General features: G+C 44.2%; 1 protein-coding gene across 1 annotated transcript in view; it reads left to right on the top strand.

Annotated features, from left to right (window-relative positions):
- Nucleotides 1–514: 514 nt before the first annotated feature.
- The window catches only part of pik3r3b (phosphoinositide-3-kinase, regulatory subunit 3b (gamma)), a 217059-nt gene continuing 199228 nt past the window's right edge, over nt 515–18345 (top strand). The window contains exons 1-2 of the mRNA XM_069679827.1: nt 515–598; nt 925–2115. Of these exons, the coding sequence (XP_069535928.1) occupies nt 1764–2115 (352 nt within the window). The 5' untranslated portion in view covers nt 515–598; nt 925–1763. The remainder of the gene's footprint in view (nt 599–924; nt 2116–18345) is intronic.

The following is an 18345-nucleotide window of genomic DNA, read 5'->3' on the forward strand; positions in this document are numbered from 1 at the left end:
TGCTGCGTCATGTGCGCACTGTAGACACCAACCAACACCGCACTGTTCCCCTATTATCCACCTCCTATAGTCTCATCCCTGCATGTTCTGTTTCTTTTTATTTATTTATTTGTTCCTAAAAAACGGCTCATATGCGCAGCGAGTATTTTCCAGGTCAGAGAGTTGTTACATAATTCATCACCTCTCTGAACATCCAATACTCCCAGACACCCTCGTGTCTGTGTAACAAAATAACGCAGACAAAAAAGAGATAACAAATGCAGCGGAAACTCAGAGCTCAACCGGGTCACGCGGTGTTTGCTGCAGCGGCGGTGCGCCACACCGACCCGTCCCGTCCCCGCCGCTGGCTGGCATAATTTGCAGACGGCAGGAGGAGGAAGAGGAGGAGGGAGGAGGGGTTTACTGACATCAGCACTGCCGCTCACTACAGCACCGAGCAGGCTGCCTGTCTGCGGGACCAGCCACGCCAACCGTTTCATCCTGACGGGGCTTCACGGATGTCTGGGCTCGCTCTGCGGGGTTCAGGTCGTTTGGAAGCGGGCAGTTTGTGCACCGAGGCGTCCGAGCAGAACCAGGGCTCGTCCGGGCAGTTTGAGCGGTGAGTTTGCGGCGTGTTTGCAGGCAGACAGCAGGGCAGACTGGCGCAGGACGAGTTTAGTCGAGCACGCTGTCTGAAGTTCATATTCGCCTAGTCACGCTTGTTGTAACAGATAGTCTGTGTGTAACAGCAGTGGAGCGGTGAGGCACATTATCAGGATGTTTTCCTTATTTATATTTACTTTAACTGATGCTCTGCCCTTCATTAATCTCTGACTTGCTAAAACACTTTTAAGCCTCGTTTTTTATGAACATTTTCCTTCATTTAAACCTTAACTTGTTCAAAGTGTGTGATGGTAACCTTATGACTTCACCTGAACTTTGCAGGAGTGTCTGTCTGCGTCAGGAGGCTGCACAGACGAGAGAGGTGAAACAGCAGGATTTCATACAGAAGAGTGCACACGGGGCGCTCCCAATAAGAAGCCAAATTCTGCACTGCAGTGGATTTCCTCAGGTGTGTGTGTGTGTGTGTGTGTGTGTGACAGTACAGTACACTCAGTTTTGGCTTTGAACACTTTTTCATTAACATCGGACAAACCCGCAGAAGCTTTGGGGCATCGTCTGGAGGTCGCCCCGTCCTACAGAACTGTGCCACCCTCCTGTCTCCAGACCTATCCAGCCCCCCACCCCCTCCTGCTCCTCTTCTTTCTCCTCTCCCCTCGCAGGCACAGTGTGGTGGCTCGTGTTTCAGTGTGTCCATTTGGATAAGAGAAGCAAGCAGGCCTCAGACAAGAGGGCTGCAACTAAATTCATGAAGTGGATTTAAGGAACTGCACAGATATTTAATCAAATCTGCAACATCAAAGCAAAGACCGGCCGACTGTTCAGTATAGTGTCTTTGCACTCAGAGGACTCGTGTTTTTGGACGAAGAAGGTTGGACCTGCTCGTCAGTGAGTTGTAGGACTACAAGGTGTCAAATTCCACCTCAGGGATCAGATTTTTATCACTTCCACTGTGTCAACCAAGTCAGCACGACACAGCAAATCTCAGGCACCTTCACAGGTTTCCCAGGTTTAAGGTTGAGTTCCAGTTTCTCCTCAGGGATTTTTTAACTAACAGAGTTTCTGTTTGCTTTTTCAAGCCGCTTATTTCACTTTTACCGCAGTAAATCTCAGGCAACATCAGTAATCTTGGCTTTAGAACCAGCCTATGAACTCCTGTTAGCATGGCATCTGACAGTTTCCAGTACCGGGCGCTCTTTGAGTACAAGCGTGAGCGCGGCGACGACATCAGCCTCCAGCCGGGCGACCTGCTCACCGTCACCAAGGCCTCGCTGATGGCGGTGCCAGGGCTGGACTACCAGGAGGGGGACGAGCGCACCCCCAAAGGCTGGCTGCACGGCACCAACGAGAGGACCAAGGAAAAGGGAGACTTTCCAGGGACTTTTGTGGAGTACGTCGGGGTGGTGAGGGTCAGCCCACCTGCAGCTAAATCCTGGCCCAGGCCTGTACCACCGCTCCCCGGGGGGTCGCAGACCGCTGTGGGCCCTCAGCCTCCCGGAGCAGCTGCTGCTTCAGGTGAGTGCTGCACCAACAGGATTAACACATCATGCGGATGATTGGGTTTTCTGTGTGGAGTTTTTTGGTGGCTTATCAGTTGGATATTAATCAACAGGAGAGCGCTTTTCATCAAATCCACATTAGCAAAATCAACTATGAATTTTTTTCAGTGTTAGCATTAAAACAAGTTGTTGGACTTTAACATCAGGTCAAATATCGTTGTGAGCAGCTCTGTGTATATCTGTTTCATTTCAAGTTGTTCCTGGTCCGATCTGAGCACGGACAGGACGTGTAACTTAAGCTCCAGTTTGAAGATGCTCATACAGTTTGAAATGAAAAGTCTGTGTTAGTTCTTCCAGTCCGTTCTGGAGCTGGTGCTTGACCTCTTTAGAACATTTTTAAAAACTATTAACTTTAGCAATACCATGACCCAGTAAAGTGATCCAGGTACCAGTAGTTCAGGTGCAGATAGTTGTGGTTTCTATGAGTTCCGGTTTGAGATATTAGCCCTGGAAATCTCTGCCTCCGCGCCATTACAGCTGAGTTTGGAGGATGCTCCCAGCATTGCTAAAGGGGATTCTACACCGACGCTGTGGCGTCAGAGGAACGTGCGCGACACGTAAGCGTCACGGCAGCATCTATTCTGCAATCTGCACCGGCTGCGACTTCAGCAAAGATGAGTCTCAAAGTTAGCCAATGTTAGTTGCGATTCCTGGCCATAAATGGGGGGAGGGGCAGTAACGCCAAAAAGTGTACCGTATTAGAAGACAACTTCGCAAGCAAGTTGGAGACTTCTTTCTTAATTGTGCATAAGTTCAGGATCAAATGAGAATAAATTAATTGTTTACCCAGATGTTGTAAATGTACATTGCTCTGTCAAATGAATCTTACCTGCTCATCAATAACGTCAACAGGAAACTGAAATCGAAGTTGGCCAAACTGAAGAGATCACACCGTTCCATCCCGTGCAGCATACCGTGCGGCTGGTGGAGACTGCAGCAGTGGAGCGGTTCTGTCCTGGCACACGGGTGTCAAAAACACGCTTCAAATACGATACCTGTGTAGATTCCCCTTTAATGACAAACACAGAGGAGCCCGACTCCAAACCTGGGAGAAAACCGTCAGTAGATACCATGTGAGGCAAAGGAATTTTAAGCTCATAAACTTCTCATACACACCCTGCAAATATAGACCGCCTTCAGTATGGCTACGTAGTTTACACCGCACCGGCTCACTGCCAGCAGGCCTGTAAATCCAGCTCCTGATCAGCAGATAACCTGCAGCTGTGCGTGCTGCTGAGCAGATCTATCCTGATCCTCCAGCTCCAGTTCAGCCAAACCCCTCGGTCACACAGCAGAACAGAGTATCTCCTCTTCTTCACTGGACTCATTGGGTGTTAGTCTTCCAAAGGAAAGATCCTGTGGAAGCGCGTGTGGTTCTCCTGCTGATACATTCACTCTTCTCTGCTATCTTCATGCTCAGACTGGAACTGCACATTCAATCGTTTTGCCATCTCATCTTGAGTCGGCTGTTTATCTTGAGGTTGTCCACTAATGAGAAGATCAGCGGGTCAGTCTGCATGTCTTAATGTCCTTGGGCAAAACACTGAACCCCAAACAGACTGAGAACCTTGTTGGCTCGTACGGACTCTGTTCCCTCCTGTCTCTTGCTCGTGTTGTGTTAGCTCTCAGATGTTCTTTGGACAAAAGCGTCTGCTACATGAAATTGTAACACTGTGTTGAGCACCCACGATCAGAGTATGAATGCATTTGTTAATGGTGTGAAAGACATGTGAAGCACTCTGAGCAGTTAGAAGACGAGATATATAAGTGCGGTCCATTTATCAGTTTAAATGAGTCATACTCTCAGCTCTCAGAGGGAGTGAGGGCCATAATGAAATGTCAGCACAGATCTGTGAATGAGCCTCATAATTGATACACATGCTGTGTCTTGTTTGCCTAATTGGCATATGACAATATCCAGAGTGAGATGTTGTGATGGACGTCGTTGTCTTTGCCTCTTAAATCAAATGGTGACAGTGATGGCTCAGTTATCGACGATCAGCCATGACCGATGGACGGCCCAGCCCCGGTGAAAAGTGTTAATAAGTACCCATCACCATTCATCAGCGTCTTAAATAATCTGTACTACAGAGCGTGATTGTTTCAGAGCTAAGACGTTCAGTTACTGGATGGGAAAAGGGGAAACTCTTACATAACAAATAGTTGTTGGTTTGGTGCTTTGACTGCTGCACAGATTGATCACTCGTTTCATGACATTTTCATGTTCTGATTACGATGCTTTGATTTAAAGGATTTTTTTTTGCTGGTAATGAAACAGACTGAAATTAATTCTGGTGACTCTATAAGAACAAAAAAGCAAACCAGACCATCAGGGACACGACTGATTATTTCTATATTGTTATTTTTGATGACTGAAACCGCTGTCGGGGGGGTAGGCATCAGACTAAGCGATTAACTGCACGCTGCCTTTGTTCACATTTTCCAGGGCACAAATGTTGAGTGAGTGATACATGTTAAAGAAAGCGGGATGAGATTTCTGTTAAAAACCAGCACTTTGCATGTACAGGACAAAATCAGCAAACAGATAAGAGGTATGGCGTTGTCCACAGGGGGCGCTAAAATCAACACAAGTCTAAAGTTCCTCACAGCGGCTTTAATATTGGCTGATAACAAGTACCCCTCCCATACAAGTGTAATTGAAAATACTACAAAAACCATTAATATTTTTAACAGCTGTGTTATTTTAACATGACTTGTCTCAGGACACTGTAGTGATCCTTACCTAAAAACAAACTGAACATGAGCAGCAGTTTGGTTACGGTCCACCTGACTTCCTGTCCCCGCTGAAGGGTGTGAAAAACATGTTGTTTTTTTTTTCTGTACTTAATTTATAATATTAATTAAAGTTGTAATATCGACGATTACAACCAGTTGCGTTACGCGGTAATTGCAGGAGCACGCTTCCCAGATATCCAGACAGTGCTGCATGTGTGACGTCCACGGTTGGCTCCGGTTGTAACTCTTGATTTTCCTGGCTGACGGTCGCTTTCCTTTTCAGACTGTTTGTTTCATCTGAGCGTCGAGTTTGTTTCTTCTTCTTTGGATTTTCACTTCTTGTTGAAGTTGTATCTGTAGTCATCCATCTTTTCTTTGTTAGTTCAGCCATAGTAGATTACTGTTTACTCGCAACACTTGCAGAGAGCGGAAAAGCAGCCGCTTAGCTCCGCCTACCCTCTCAGGCTGACCAACCACTGGCTGATAGAAATCGGTCACCAACTGGTTGCCGCTTGTGATTTTTATCCGCAATGTCGCCACAGACACCCAGTCTGTAATAATACTATATACTGCAAATGCAAAGGCTGTGTCGGCTTCTGTTTTCTATCGTTACTGGAACAAGTGTAATCTTGCGCTGTAGGACATGATGACTTTCCCCCTATATTTGGACCTTTTCCAAATCAAATAATTAGTTGAAGAAACAAAAAATAATCTGCAGATTATCTTGATAAGAAAATAATCATTACCTGCAGCAGATGTTTGTTTACAAATGACTTATAATCCTTTAAGTCTGGGTCTGAATTATGATGCTGTAGGAATCCTTACATGTATCTGGACTCCTGCGTGTTGGTGATGAAGCTGCACCCTCCACCCTGCCCTCCATAAACTGCTGCATGAACTCTGGGAGCTGCAGATCAATGACCATATTTCCTGTGACCCTGCAGGTCGCAGGAACATGCAGACATGTTGTGGCTCCTGATGTGATCCAGCAGCTCTTTTCACCGTGCACTTGGGCTGCTTTTGCATGATAGAGTATTAGTTGAGATCTACTGTTTATTACGTCTTCCGGCATCTCCTGGTTAGAGTGCATACAGTACCCCAGCGTGTGTGTTGTGTGTATCTGCTCTGTGCAGCTGGATGTTTGATGATTTATTTAGACTGAGCAGAAACAGGCGGTAACAAGGACCCGAAATATAAAAGCATTTTGAAACAGGCTGCCCCGCTTTAAAAGCTATTCTGAACGCTGCAGGCTTTGATTAGCCTTTTTACAGGGTTGGGGTGGTTAGCTCAGTTTTAGCCCCGGCTGTCTGCTGCAGAGTGACTTCTGATCTGCTGTGTTTACGGCTCTTCATTTGCTAAATAGGTCAGACGCAGAGCAATGTTCTCTCCTCGGCTTCCTCTGCCGCCTCCCCGCTCTCTTTAATTGTCTGGCTGCCCATCTGTTTTATGGAAGTGGGTTTGGTCCGGCTTACATAAATAACGTCCATACCACTCTGCGCTCGGGTAAATATTGTTCTCCATCTCTGTACGTCCCTGCTCGCTGTGCTGATACTTTTAGTTATAGCATATGCGCTAGCTCAGCCACTCGCCCATTCATCAATCCATCTATCCATCCATCAGTCACACAAGGTTGTCTTTGTCCTGAATAATTGATTGGCTGGCTCACTGACATGCCACACTCCTGCAGTCACAAATCATCATCAGCAGCAGCAGCAGCAGCAGCAGCAGGGAGGCCTGTGCAGAGGGAAGCTAACCGATCTGCAGCCTCCATCGCTGCTGACACTCGGGCACGCCCCGCTCTGTTTCTGCACTCTGCTTGGAACAACACCGCTCAGGGGTTTTATATTCTTCCGGGAACAGGATTGATTAAGGATCGCCGGCCAATTCAGATGAAGTCATATATAATGCAGTGAGTCAGTGAGTGCTCCATTTGACCGTGAGGGCATGCAGCACTTTAGTGTTCTCGTAGCAGGGGTGTAAAACTGCTCGAAGTTGGAATTAAAGTGAGAAAGAGTCGTCTAGACTTCAGGCAGATTTTGCAATTAGAGATGTCAATGAACATTTTACTGCACCGGTTCAATCGCAGAGTTTGCTGCTTGCTTTTTATTTTAGCAAACACGCTGCAATAAACCGACTGTTCACGACCTGCCCACCAAACTGCAGACAGGAACAGTTCAAGGCTAACTCTTCTAACTGGGAAGGTTGAAGAAATAAAAAGTGTCATCCCTAATTAAAAGTTTACATGCAAAGATATTATTTTATTTATAAGTTCTTTACCTGAAACTTCTCAGCTCTAAATGTAAAAACAGGAGTGCTAAGATGTTTGATGTCTGTGAAGGTTCTCAGCCATGCAGGTCACGGTCATGCTAAGCTTAATCCAGAAGACAAGTGGACTTCTTCTCTTCTAAACTGACTGGTGGACAGAGCTAGAAATGTAAGCCTCTGTAGGTCATTAGTATGCAATGCATACAGGACCCCAAGTCCAGGTGCCTTTTGGATTCAGCTTAGAATGACGATGTCGGATGTAAAAGGAACTGGGACTAACACCAAAGTAGTTTAAAGTGTTTGACTCTTTAACTCAAACTTTCTGCATATCCTGAAGTTTCCTTTATTCTATAAAAGTTTCCATAAAGTGAGATACAAAATAAATAATACTCCCCTCTCTTATAGTGTCGCAAAATATTGAATCAAAAATGGTGATATGTTTCTTATGTCCAGATTCTTGCAAATACACAGCCTGAATAACTAGTTAGTCTCCAGTTAGTTTACCCCATCCTGGAGTCTGCGGTCCTCAGATACAGGCCGGCTCTCCGTCCCTCACTCTCGCCTCCGAACTGTTGGCCTTCAGTGATGCCCCCTCCCTCTGGAACTCTCTGCCCGCAGAGATCCTCAACGCCGCCTCCCTGGCAATTTCAAAAACCCGCCTCTTCACCTCGGCCTGTGGACTATCATCCACCACCTTCCCCTGTTTCAGTGCTAGCTTTATTGATCTCTTTCTGCTGTATTTGTTTGCTTGTTTGTTCTGTTGTCTGTTCGTTTTTTACTCTGTGAAGTGGCTATAGGTCCCATGAAAGGCACCATGTAAGTCTAAGTTATTATTATTATTCTTATTAGTTGATGAAAAGCAAACAGGAGCTAAAAGTTGAGACAATATGTGACGTATGAACTCCAATGACGTTAATAATGTTGCTCTATGTATGGTGTATATTTCTATCTCATGTTCTGCTCGTGTTTTTAGTTGTAACAAATGTTTAGATGGAAGTCTGAAAACTAATTCTGACACTTACAGGATAAGAAAACAGCAGCAGCACAAAGTAGCTGAATGAAGCACTCATTTACAGTAAACTGTATTTTATTTTTGGACATTTTGTACATGATTATATTCTGCTCAAATGTGTTCACAGTAACACAGCTAACACTTATGAACTATATATGCTTACTGTTTATTTGTCCTGTGTTCAAACAGCAGCTATAGGTCGGCAGGAGCCGAAGGATGTCCTTCTGCATTAGTGTGGAAACAGATCTGCACAAACACACACCACACTTTATCAGGTTCTGCAGGGTTCCCATTGTGCTTTAAAGTCTGACTCTGATATTATCTACAGCGGAGGGACATGTGAAGAAATGTTTATGAACCGGATCATTGGGCAAAACTGAAACTTTGATAGTGATACCTGTTAAACAACACGCGACAGTGAGTTGACGTAGTTTGAAAATAACTTCAGTTCACCCAAAGTTGAGAAATCGTGTTTTCCTTTCTTTACATCCACATCCATCATTTCTCTTCCTCTGCTGCTCATCCACCCTCTCTCTACGTCCGTACGCTGATTAAACAGTATGTGATACATTATAGCTCTAACAGGGCTCACAGCACTAATCAATGTGTAACACTATCTGACGCTGTGCGACTGTGAACACCTTCTTACATTTCCCATCGTGACATGTTACCTTTCCTCGAGGGGAGCTGTTTGCCGGCTCCTTACAACATTAATTATGACAGTAAGCTAATGAATCCCTCACGGTCTCCTCGTCACTATCTACCTGCAGGTATATAGGACAAATGTTGAGGTAATCAGGAGTTCATGCTGAATCTAACGGGCTAATCGCATGCAGCGCGCTGCTCCGCTGTGATAAGGAAGCTCCGTCTTTTATCTGCAGATGAGCCCTGTAGCTCGAGACACTCTGTTCCTCTTTTATGCAAATGAGAGATGCAATTAGACGTAAACCAGAACACTCGATCAGTTCATGCTGCACGGAGGCTTTGATCGGAAGAGCTTGGTGAAGTTGAACAAATGTAATGCAACATCCTCCATGTCATTAATGTGGAGTGATTTCTTGTTGGACACGATGTGAGAGCCGAATGCAGCGCAGGAAGTTCAGAGTTCTTTGTGTAACCGTCGTCTAACCGAAACACTGAATCACCTGAGAGGAGGACGGCACTGAACGCCTGCTCTCTGAACGTCTCTCACAAATACGCTCTGGTAGATATGACATGACAAGTGGACAGCTAGGGGTGTAAGAAAATATCGATACACTTAAATATCCCAATATCATATTTTGTGTTACTGTATCGATTATCAAAATGCAGTATTGATTCATGGCTGTGGTTCATTTTGTGTTGTGCTGTTTAAATCCCCAGCGCTAGATGCCAGTTCAGCCACTCACTTTCAATATATTATATATAATATAAATTACATCGCCTTGGTTACAGTATCCCAATATATCGCCATATATTGAATCGTAACACCTGCACTGTGATGCATGTCGTATCGCCTGATTCTTGCCATCACACAGCCTTATGCAAAACTGGTGTTGACTGCACGAATGAACAGGTGCGGCTGCCTAAATATGAAGAGCTGTGTGTGTTGTGGGTTGGGCCAATGTGTAGGTGATGCCGTCGTGCATCCAAAAATCTGACAGTAATCATCACAGAGCGCTCTGCCATCTTACCACTGTGATTTAAAAGCCTCCATGCACGTGCCCTGCTCTCGCCTGAGCTTTATTTATTCTTCATGCAGCTGAACATTTAACTCCTGTAGCAACGTAAATGAGTCAGAGCTTCACGGCGTCTCAGCCGGCTGCAGAGCAGTTTGTAACTTAACGCCACCTGGTTCAAAAGTCATGCAGCTGTTTTTCGCTGACAGTCATGACTGATTGAGACAGCGGAGCAGCCACAAACTGCTGCCCTGCCTCCTGCCTCCTGCCTCCTGCCTGCACGCTTTACAGCATCACGCCGTGCTCTAAGACTCAGTTTGTAAGTGAATACGTTTTCATGCTGTTTCTCCTGCATTGTTCTGTGTGCAGGGGGCAGGCCTGTGCTACAGTGGCTCGACTAAACGGGGACATTTGGTGTAAAGTACATTTCAAAAACACTGATTCACTCGCACCAACTCAGAGCATTTGGGAAAATAAGATTCTAAGATATTAAAAAGAAATGCTGAATTTTGGCACCATTATGTTCAACCCAACACACTTTGTTAGGATTCATATGCGACGAGTTTGACAGCAGTACCTTGTGATTGGCTCTGACACACACACACACACACACACACACACGCACATGCATATCAAACAGAGGTTGTCAATAGCAATCCTATTTTTTAATTGAGCTCCGGGCAGTGTGTCTCCGTGTCTGCAGAGGTGTGTCTGTGCTGAGTCGGGCGGTGGATCGATGTGATCAGGGAGGTGATGAAACGCCGCTGCACTCCATAATGACTGAGAGATCAAACACCTCGAGAGAGGCAAGGAGACGGCAGAGAAACACACGAGCAGTAATTGCGGGCCCTGAACACCGACTGTGTAATGATGAGCGTGGAAGTGTGTGTGTGTTCACCGAGGTGTGTGTTAGTGCGTTCGCTGCTGTGCGGTGAGTTCAGGGGATCGATGATCGCAGCATCGGCTCAACAAGCTAACGGGCTAAAAGGCCTCATTTGTAGGTTTATATTTAGTCTGACTCTGAGCTCTTCGTTTGGACTCTGATGGCTTTCTGTGTGTGTGTGTGTGTGTGTGTGTGTGTGTGTGTGTGTGTATAAATGATTGACTGTGTGAGTGTTGTTACTGACCAGATGAATCTATGTGTGGAGCAGATATCTTTAGTTTTATCTTTTAGTTTTTGTCAGTGATGATTTCTGTGTTTGTCTCTTTTAGCGAGGTTACATGGGATTGTTTTTCTGTCTTTATTCAAGAGTGATGTTTCAGTTTGAGAGCATGACTTATTGAGTTCACGTTGAGATGCTGTCCTTGTGAAATCCTGCTCTCGCTCTCAGTCAGTCCCCGTTTGCTCTGCTTGTGCTCAAACTGTCTGCTTGTACTTCTCCTCACACTCAAACCCCCCAACGTTTACAAATGAAATGATCCCGTCGTCGTAACGTGTGGGCGGTTACTCTCTATAAAGATTGAGGATGTGACCTTGTGCTTTTAAGCGCTATTTGATACTCAGGGACATTGACACCTTTGTGATGGTAGTGAAAACATAGTGAGGCTTGGTGCTTAGTCGTAATAGTATAAAAACAGACATTTGCTCTTTGATTTGAAAAAAAACAAAATCATTTTGTTCCTGCTGAATTTAATAAGAGGAAAACTCGGTGTTGGCTGCCTCGTGTTCCCTGCATCTGTTCAGAGCTGTACACGTCCTCAAAAGTTAACGTTACATGAGCTGCAGTCTGCACATGACCAGTAGGGGCAGTGTAGAGGCAGAGGGGATGCAGCAGCAGGGACAACAATGGCAGAAAGTTCTGAAGACAAGCTGATAGACCAAGTCCACAATTATCCACATCTGTACGATGTGTCACTGCCGCTGCACAGAGACAAAAATGCCTGTCAAACAGCTGCAGACAGATAAGTTCTGTTTTAGAAGTCGACGTGGAAACCTGCAAAGCTAAATGGAACAAGTCCGGGACCGTTACGTCCGTGCACGGAGGAACATGTTGGAGAGACGGAGCGGGGACGGAGCAGACGGTGTGTTCTGTCCAAACACACAAAAGCGTTCACTTATTCTGCTGTGGTTTACATCCTACACATACGGTAGTTGCATTCGACCTGAGCTCTCTGGTGTGTCCTCTAGAGGTATCCTCCGCTAACACGCGTAGTACATAGACATAGACTATGTGGACAATTACGTTCATGACGCAGACGGTTGTGCACGCAAAGGTTAAAAAGCAAGAATATGTTCGGCCTTACACGACTCTGCTACTCCTGGAGAGAGAATAGTACGAGCGTATAAACAGGTTTTCTAAAAGAGATGGTTCAGCCACAGTAAATGCTCACTTGGCAGGTAAATGAGAACAGATGACCATGTTTAAATGATTTCCTTAAGTGTCAGTCTGTCTTCATTTAATGTACTGACACAGGCAGCATCATGTCACAGTGCAGAACTTGAGAATGCGTTTGCCTTTTGAAGCTGTCAAAGACCTCATTCATATTTAAATGTGAAACAGCTCCACAGTTTCCTCTCCTCTGTTTGTGCTGGTTCACTGTCGTGTCACAGTGAGACTGAGAACGATGAGTCCTTGTCACTGATATTTATGTGCCCCAGTTCTTTATTGACCTTCTTTCAGTGTGTGTGTGTGTGTGTGTGTGTGTGTGTGTGTGTGTGTGTGTGTGTGTGTGTGTGTGTGAGTGTGAGTGTGTGTGTGTGTGTGTGTGTGTGCATTTCACTGTCTTTGTCTTAGCTGGAGATGACATATGTCTCCCATGTGGAAATGTGGAGTTGTGACTTGGCAGAACATCCTCTGGCTGCTTCTCTCGTCCTGTCTGTCTTTGATTTCATCTCTTTTCGTATTTCATCTCAACAAGTCATTGAAGCAGTTTTTATATTCACAGATCAAACTCTCTACACACTCTTCTTTATTCTCTCGCTGTGGCAGGCCTCTGATTACAACACCTGTAACAGTAGAGGCTCCAGGTAGATTTGATTAGAAATTACCTAATTCTGTTGATTTAAGAAAAAGTTTTCAGGCTTCACCCTCACTGACTGCTTCCTGCTTAAAGTCAGCATTGCAGTGCTTTGTTGTTTGGCCTCTCTGGCTGTGTTCGAAATGCTGTAATATATACTACATACTACATACTACATGCTATATACTAAATGTTATACACTACACACTACATACTATATGCTACATACTACATACTATATACTATATACTATATACTACGTACTATATGCTACATACTACATACTACATACTATATACTATATACTACATACTATATGCTACATGCTATATACTAAATGTTATACACTACATACTACATACTATATGCTACATACTATATACTACATACTACGTACTATATGCTACATACTACATACTATATACTATATACTACATACTACGTACTATATGCTACATACTACATACTATATACTACATACTACATACTGCATACTATATACTACATACTATATACTACATGCTATATACTATATACTACATGCTATATACTACATGCTATATACTACATACTATATACTACATGCTATATACTTTATACTATATACTGCATACTACATGCTATATACTACATACTATATACTACATACTATGTACTACATACTACATACTACATACTATATACTACATGCTATATACTATATACTGCATACTACATGCTATATACTACATGCTATATACTACATACTATATACTACATGCTATATACTACATACTACATACTATATACTACATGCTATATACTACATACTACATACTATATACTACATACTACATGCTATATACTACATACTACATACTATATACTACATACTACATGCTATATACTACATGCTATATACTACATACTATATACTATATACTACATACTACATACTATATACTACATACTACATACTATATACTACATGCTATATACTATATACTACATGCTATATACTACATACTATATGCTACATACTACATACTACATACTATGTACTACATACTACATGCTATATACTACATGCTATATACTACATACTACATACTATATACTACATGCTATATACTACATACTACATGCTATATACTACATACTACATACTATATACTACATACTACATACTACATGCTATATACAACATACTACATACTACACACTACATGCTATATACTGCATACAGCGGTAGTATGGTACGCCAGGCAGAAGTAAACAATAACCGCCGCTTCTTTAGCTATAGCGCCCCCTTCTGCTGGAATGCTGCTGCTGTCCGTCATTTTAACTGCTGCTGTGACGTTCCAGTGCTTTGCATTGTGGGATACAGTAGGTGAGGTAGAGATTTTCTCCGAATCAGTCCGACATCCAGGTATTTTTGGCATACTGCACATTTTGCTTTTGTTTGCATACTACATACTACATTTAGGCCACATTGATACGTACTGCTAGTATAGTGTGGAATGTCTAACACAGCTTCAGTCTGCGGCTCCATGCGGCGTGCTGCAGGGCTGCATGCCAATTAGAGCATCGTAACGAACGTCTTAATGAAGTGCTGCAGCACAGACAGTCTGCAATTTATTCTGTCAGTATAACCCCTGTCACAGACACACACACATACACACACACACACTGCTAATGAAAAGGTCACACAGACAAATACAACAGCTTCTTAAAGTGCAGGCAGATGAACATGTAATATTCGACCGGGAGGCTGTAAGGAAAGCTCTCGGACTGCAGTTTGAAAGGTCAAGTTATTTTTACTTTTCTTTCAAGCCAATTCACTTTTACTCACCCAGGCTGTCACCTCATCCTAACATCTCACTAACGGGTCATTCTACAGATACAGATGTTCTGACTTATACTCACTTTCTTTGTTAAAATGACATCTTTTTCTTCCTGAACCTGTTAGAGACTTAAACAGGACAGGATAGTTTTGGCCCATGCATTTATGGTGACATAAATCAGACAAGGAACAGGTAAACTGATGCCTTGGTCTATTTTGAAATGTCGTGAGTCCTCTTTGTCCAATGCCAAGACGAGACCGAGTAAAAATGTGGTCAAATTCAAGACAAGAATGAGGTTTTTGAAAAGTGGTCTTTAGACGAAGACCGATCTTAATTGACACCACTAACTGCAGCTTTTCATCGAGTATATGTCTGACAAGAGGCTGTAAATGGTACTGCTGTTGGTGTTTTGCTTGTGGAGGAAAGAAAGGACTGGTTGTCGTCCTGCTTTCGTCACTTGTGTCTTTTTTGTGCACCGATTAGCCAACTGCTAATCAGAGTGATGTCTCTGCCTGCAGCCTGTGATGCTGGTTCTACATGCCCAGTTGGCCTAAAAGCTGCAGACCGGGGGCCGACTAAAGCCAACAGTTGGCGACATTGTGCAAAAACTAAGGCTCCAGAAGCTCACCTGTCATTGGTTACTTCAAATTCACATTTCACATTCTGCACACGTTCGTGGTAGACAGGGCTGCAGAGTTGAGAAATAGATAAAACTTAACAGACTCCCAGGAGAGGATGAAGTGTTATAGCAGCGCAAGAAACGGCAAAAATATCACTGAAGTTCAATCTAAGTGTTTTTCCAGAAGCAGATAAAAGATATTTAACAGTCAGGGAAATGTTTAACGAATACGAAACTGCTGGAAGAGGCTGTCGACCACATGGCAGGACTTATACCTCCACAATAAAAGCCTCAATTCTCCCCTGATTGTGCTGCTCAGTTTCAATCCCTCTTCTCCGTCTTATCAGGAAGAGATAACATTTCCATCTTCTTCACACTGCAGATATTTGTTTACATTATACACATTTACAATCATTTTTTTCAGATATTCTTAAAGAATGATCAAAGCATGATAGTATAATGTGTTTCCCGTCGCTGCATGCTGATGTCTTTAATCTCTGCAGTGTTATTGTTTGTGGAGGAGGTGAGATTTATCGTCCCTGTTTTGAAAGTCAATTATGGAGGTCCACACGGTGCCGGTGTTAAATTGATGAATCGGGTGAAGCTGCTGAGTCGTTCACTGAAAGGAGAAGGTGATAGGAATAAACACGGCAAACAGGCATGAATAAAACAGGAGCGGAGGCTCATGGGAGGCCGCCACAATGCAGTGCTTTAATTCTCTGATGCAGCGCGGCGGTGACCCTCCCGTCCGCTCTGTTAAACTGCAGATCCAGTTCTGGGAATACATCTGAGGGAGGTTCAGGTCAGCCGGTGGAGTGCTGTGGGAGGCTCAGCCAGGCGGACCGTCGGGGAGGGCTGTTGTCAATAAAGCTTTTATTTTACTGGCTGCCTAATTAGCCTTGGAATCACTGCGCTGAGTCGGGAGGCTTCTCGTCCTGAGCTGGGGAGGATTTACTCGTCAGCAGTAAAAGAATAAGCACACAGCAGCACACACACACACGCACACACACACACACACACACGCACACACACACACACGCACACACACACACACACACACGCACACACACACACACACACACACGCACACACACACACACACAAACAGTATAAACAGGCCTGATTGATTTTTATTTCTGGAGAAACAAATTTTGAAGTGAAACCTGTTTTAAAGCTCTTCTATCTAATCCCCCTTCCACACCAAAATCAGCGCGTTGACGCAGGTTTTTTAGGCCCGGGAAGACCCGCTTATAGATGCTGATTGTCTCTTTTCCCATTGCCAGTGAAGTATCCTCCTGTCGGTCTCTTTTCTGCGGCGTCAACATCTGACGTCACAAACGAGGCGGAGCCAGGGTTAGTAACCAGTGAAGATGTTACGGTGGTTAGGTCTTTATTGTATCTATTACTCTGTTATCAGTCTGTTTGTCAAACTTTGCGCCGACAAATCAGGAACGATGTTCGAGCGCTGCTCGGACGGAGACGGGCGGAAGCAAAAAAGCCGAGTATTAGCGGGTGTTAGCGGGTTTTTTTGACCAGTGGGAAGAGGGCAATAACTTTTTCTGCTCAGCCACATTTTCATTTTATCTAAGAAGTCAGCTTAATTCTTCCATTTGAACCCAAAATTAACATTTTGCTTTAAATATATTTCATTAAAAGTCTGAATTTGTCAGGTCTGCTGGTTCAGACAAGTTAACAAGTATTTTATTGCTGTTCAAATGGAGTTCGGTTCTCTGATACCTGTTGCAGACTGCACAGCAGTGCAGTGGTTATAGCTGTCGCCTCACACGCTAGAAGGTTCCTAGTTTGAATCCCGGTTCAGACATAGTGGGCCTTTCTGTGTGTATGTTCTCCCCGTGCATGCGTGGGTTCCCTCCGGGTTCTCCTGCTTCCTCCCACAGTCCAAAGACATGCTTGTTAGGTTCAGTGGTGACTCTAAATTTCCCGTAGGTGTGAATGTGAGCGTGAAAGGTTGTCTGTCTCTATGTGTCAGCCCTGTGATTGACAGGTGACCTGTCCAGGTGTAACCCCGCCTCTTGCCCAGTGACAGCTGGAATAGGCTCCAGCCCCCCTGCAACCCTAAACAGGGTGAGCGATGTAGATAATGGATGGATGGATATCTGATGCCACTTCAGGGTGTCAGTCGAAGCTCAATGCTCTGTGACACAACATCATGCTAAGCTGACCTTTAAGTATCAGTGCCAAGTGAAAAATCCCCTCAACCTCTTGAACAGGGAACAGCAGATATTTGCACTTGAGAAGTCAAACATGACCTGACAGATAATTCATTATCACCTTAATTGCTCGTTAAATTTGAAGACATGACCTCGGAGTCTTGTTGCCCGCCTCTTTTCACTGCAGGAAAAATGAAAAGGCACAACTTTAACTTGTAAAGAAAAACATCTTTAAATTCAAAACAGTTTGAAGCTACACAGTAAATCGATGCTTTGTTCGACAGCTGCATCCTGCTCCGCCTGCAGAGTTAGACGACGTACTCGGGGCCGTCAGGAGCTGAGACTCGGCCTGTAAATCCTCCTCCTGCCTGATCCGTGTGCACTGACTCGGGACCAGGTTTTATGTTTAAAAAGGAATGAGGGGCTGAAAGATATCGCTCTGGCCGGGGGAGATCTGCTCTCTCTCCCGTATCCCCCCCCGTCCTGCCGCCTGTTTATGGGCACCTATAAAACCACATGGCTTTTTATTGCCTCCTCCTGGCTGCATTTTAATGCCCTCTGAAGTCCCTCGATAGACTCGGGTACAAGTCATTTGACCGCCTTCATTCCAGCCGTCGGAGGCGCTGTAAAAATAATTTAAGCATCTCGTTTTTGTCTCACAGGCAGTCATGCGTTCGGGGGGTTTGATACATTACATTTATGCAGCAGGTTACTGCAGTGTTTGTATTAATGAGCAGTTTATACGGGCTATTACAACACATTCTCACATAATGTGTTCATAAAGAAGAAGAAATGCATGTGAGAGGTCGTGAAAACAGCTTTTGTCTCTGTATTATTCATGCTCGCACTTAAGTTTTTATTTTGTTTTGAGCTTTAAGCTGCAGCGCAATAAACCTTACACTGCATACAATTAAAATAACAACAGTTAATACTTTTTACCTCTT

The sequence above is a fragment of the Semicossyphus pulcher genome, unplaced genomic scaffold (genome assembly GCF_022749685.1).
Source record: "Semicossyphus pulcher isolate SPU_LCO1_2020_fin unplaced genomic scaffold, fSemPul1.0.p SCAF_4, whole genome shotgun sequence".
Classification (NCBI taxonomy): domain Eukaryota; kingdom Metazoa; phylum Chordata; class Actinopteri; order Labriformes; family Labridae; genus Semicossyphus; species Semicossyphus pulcher.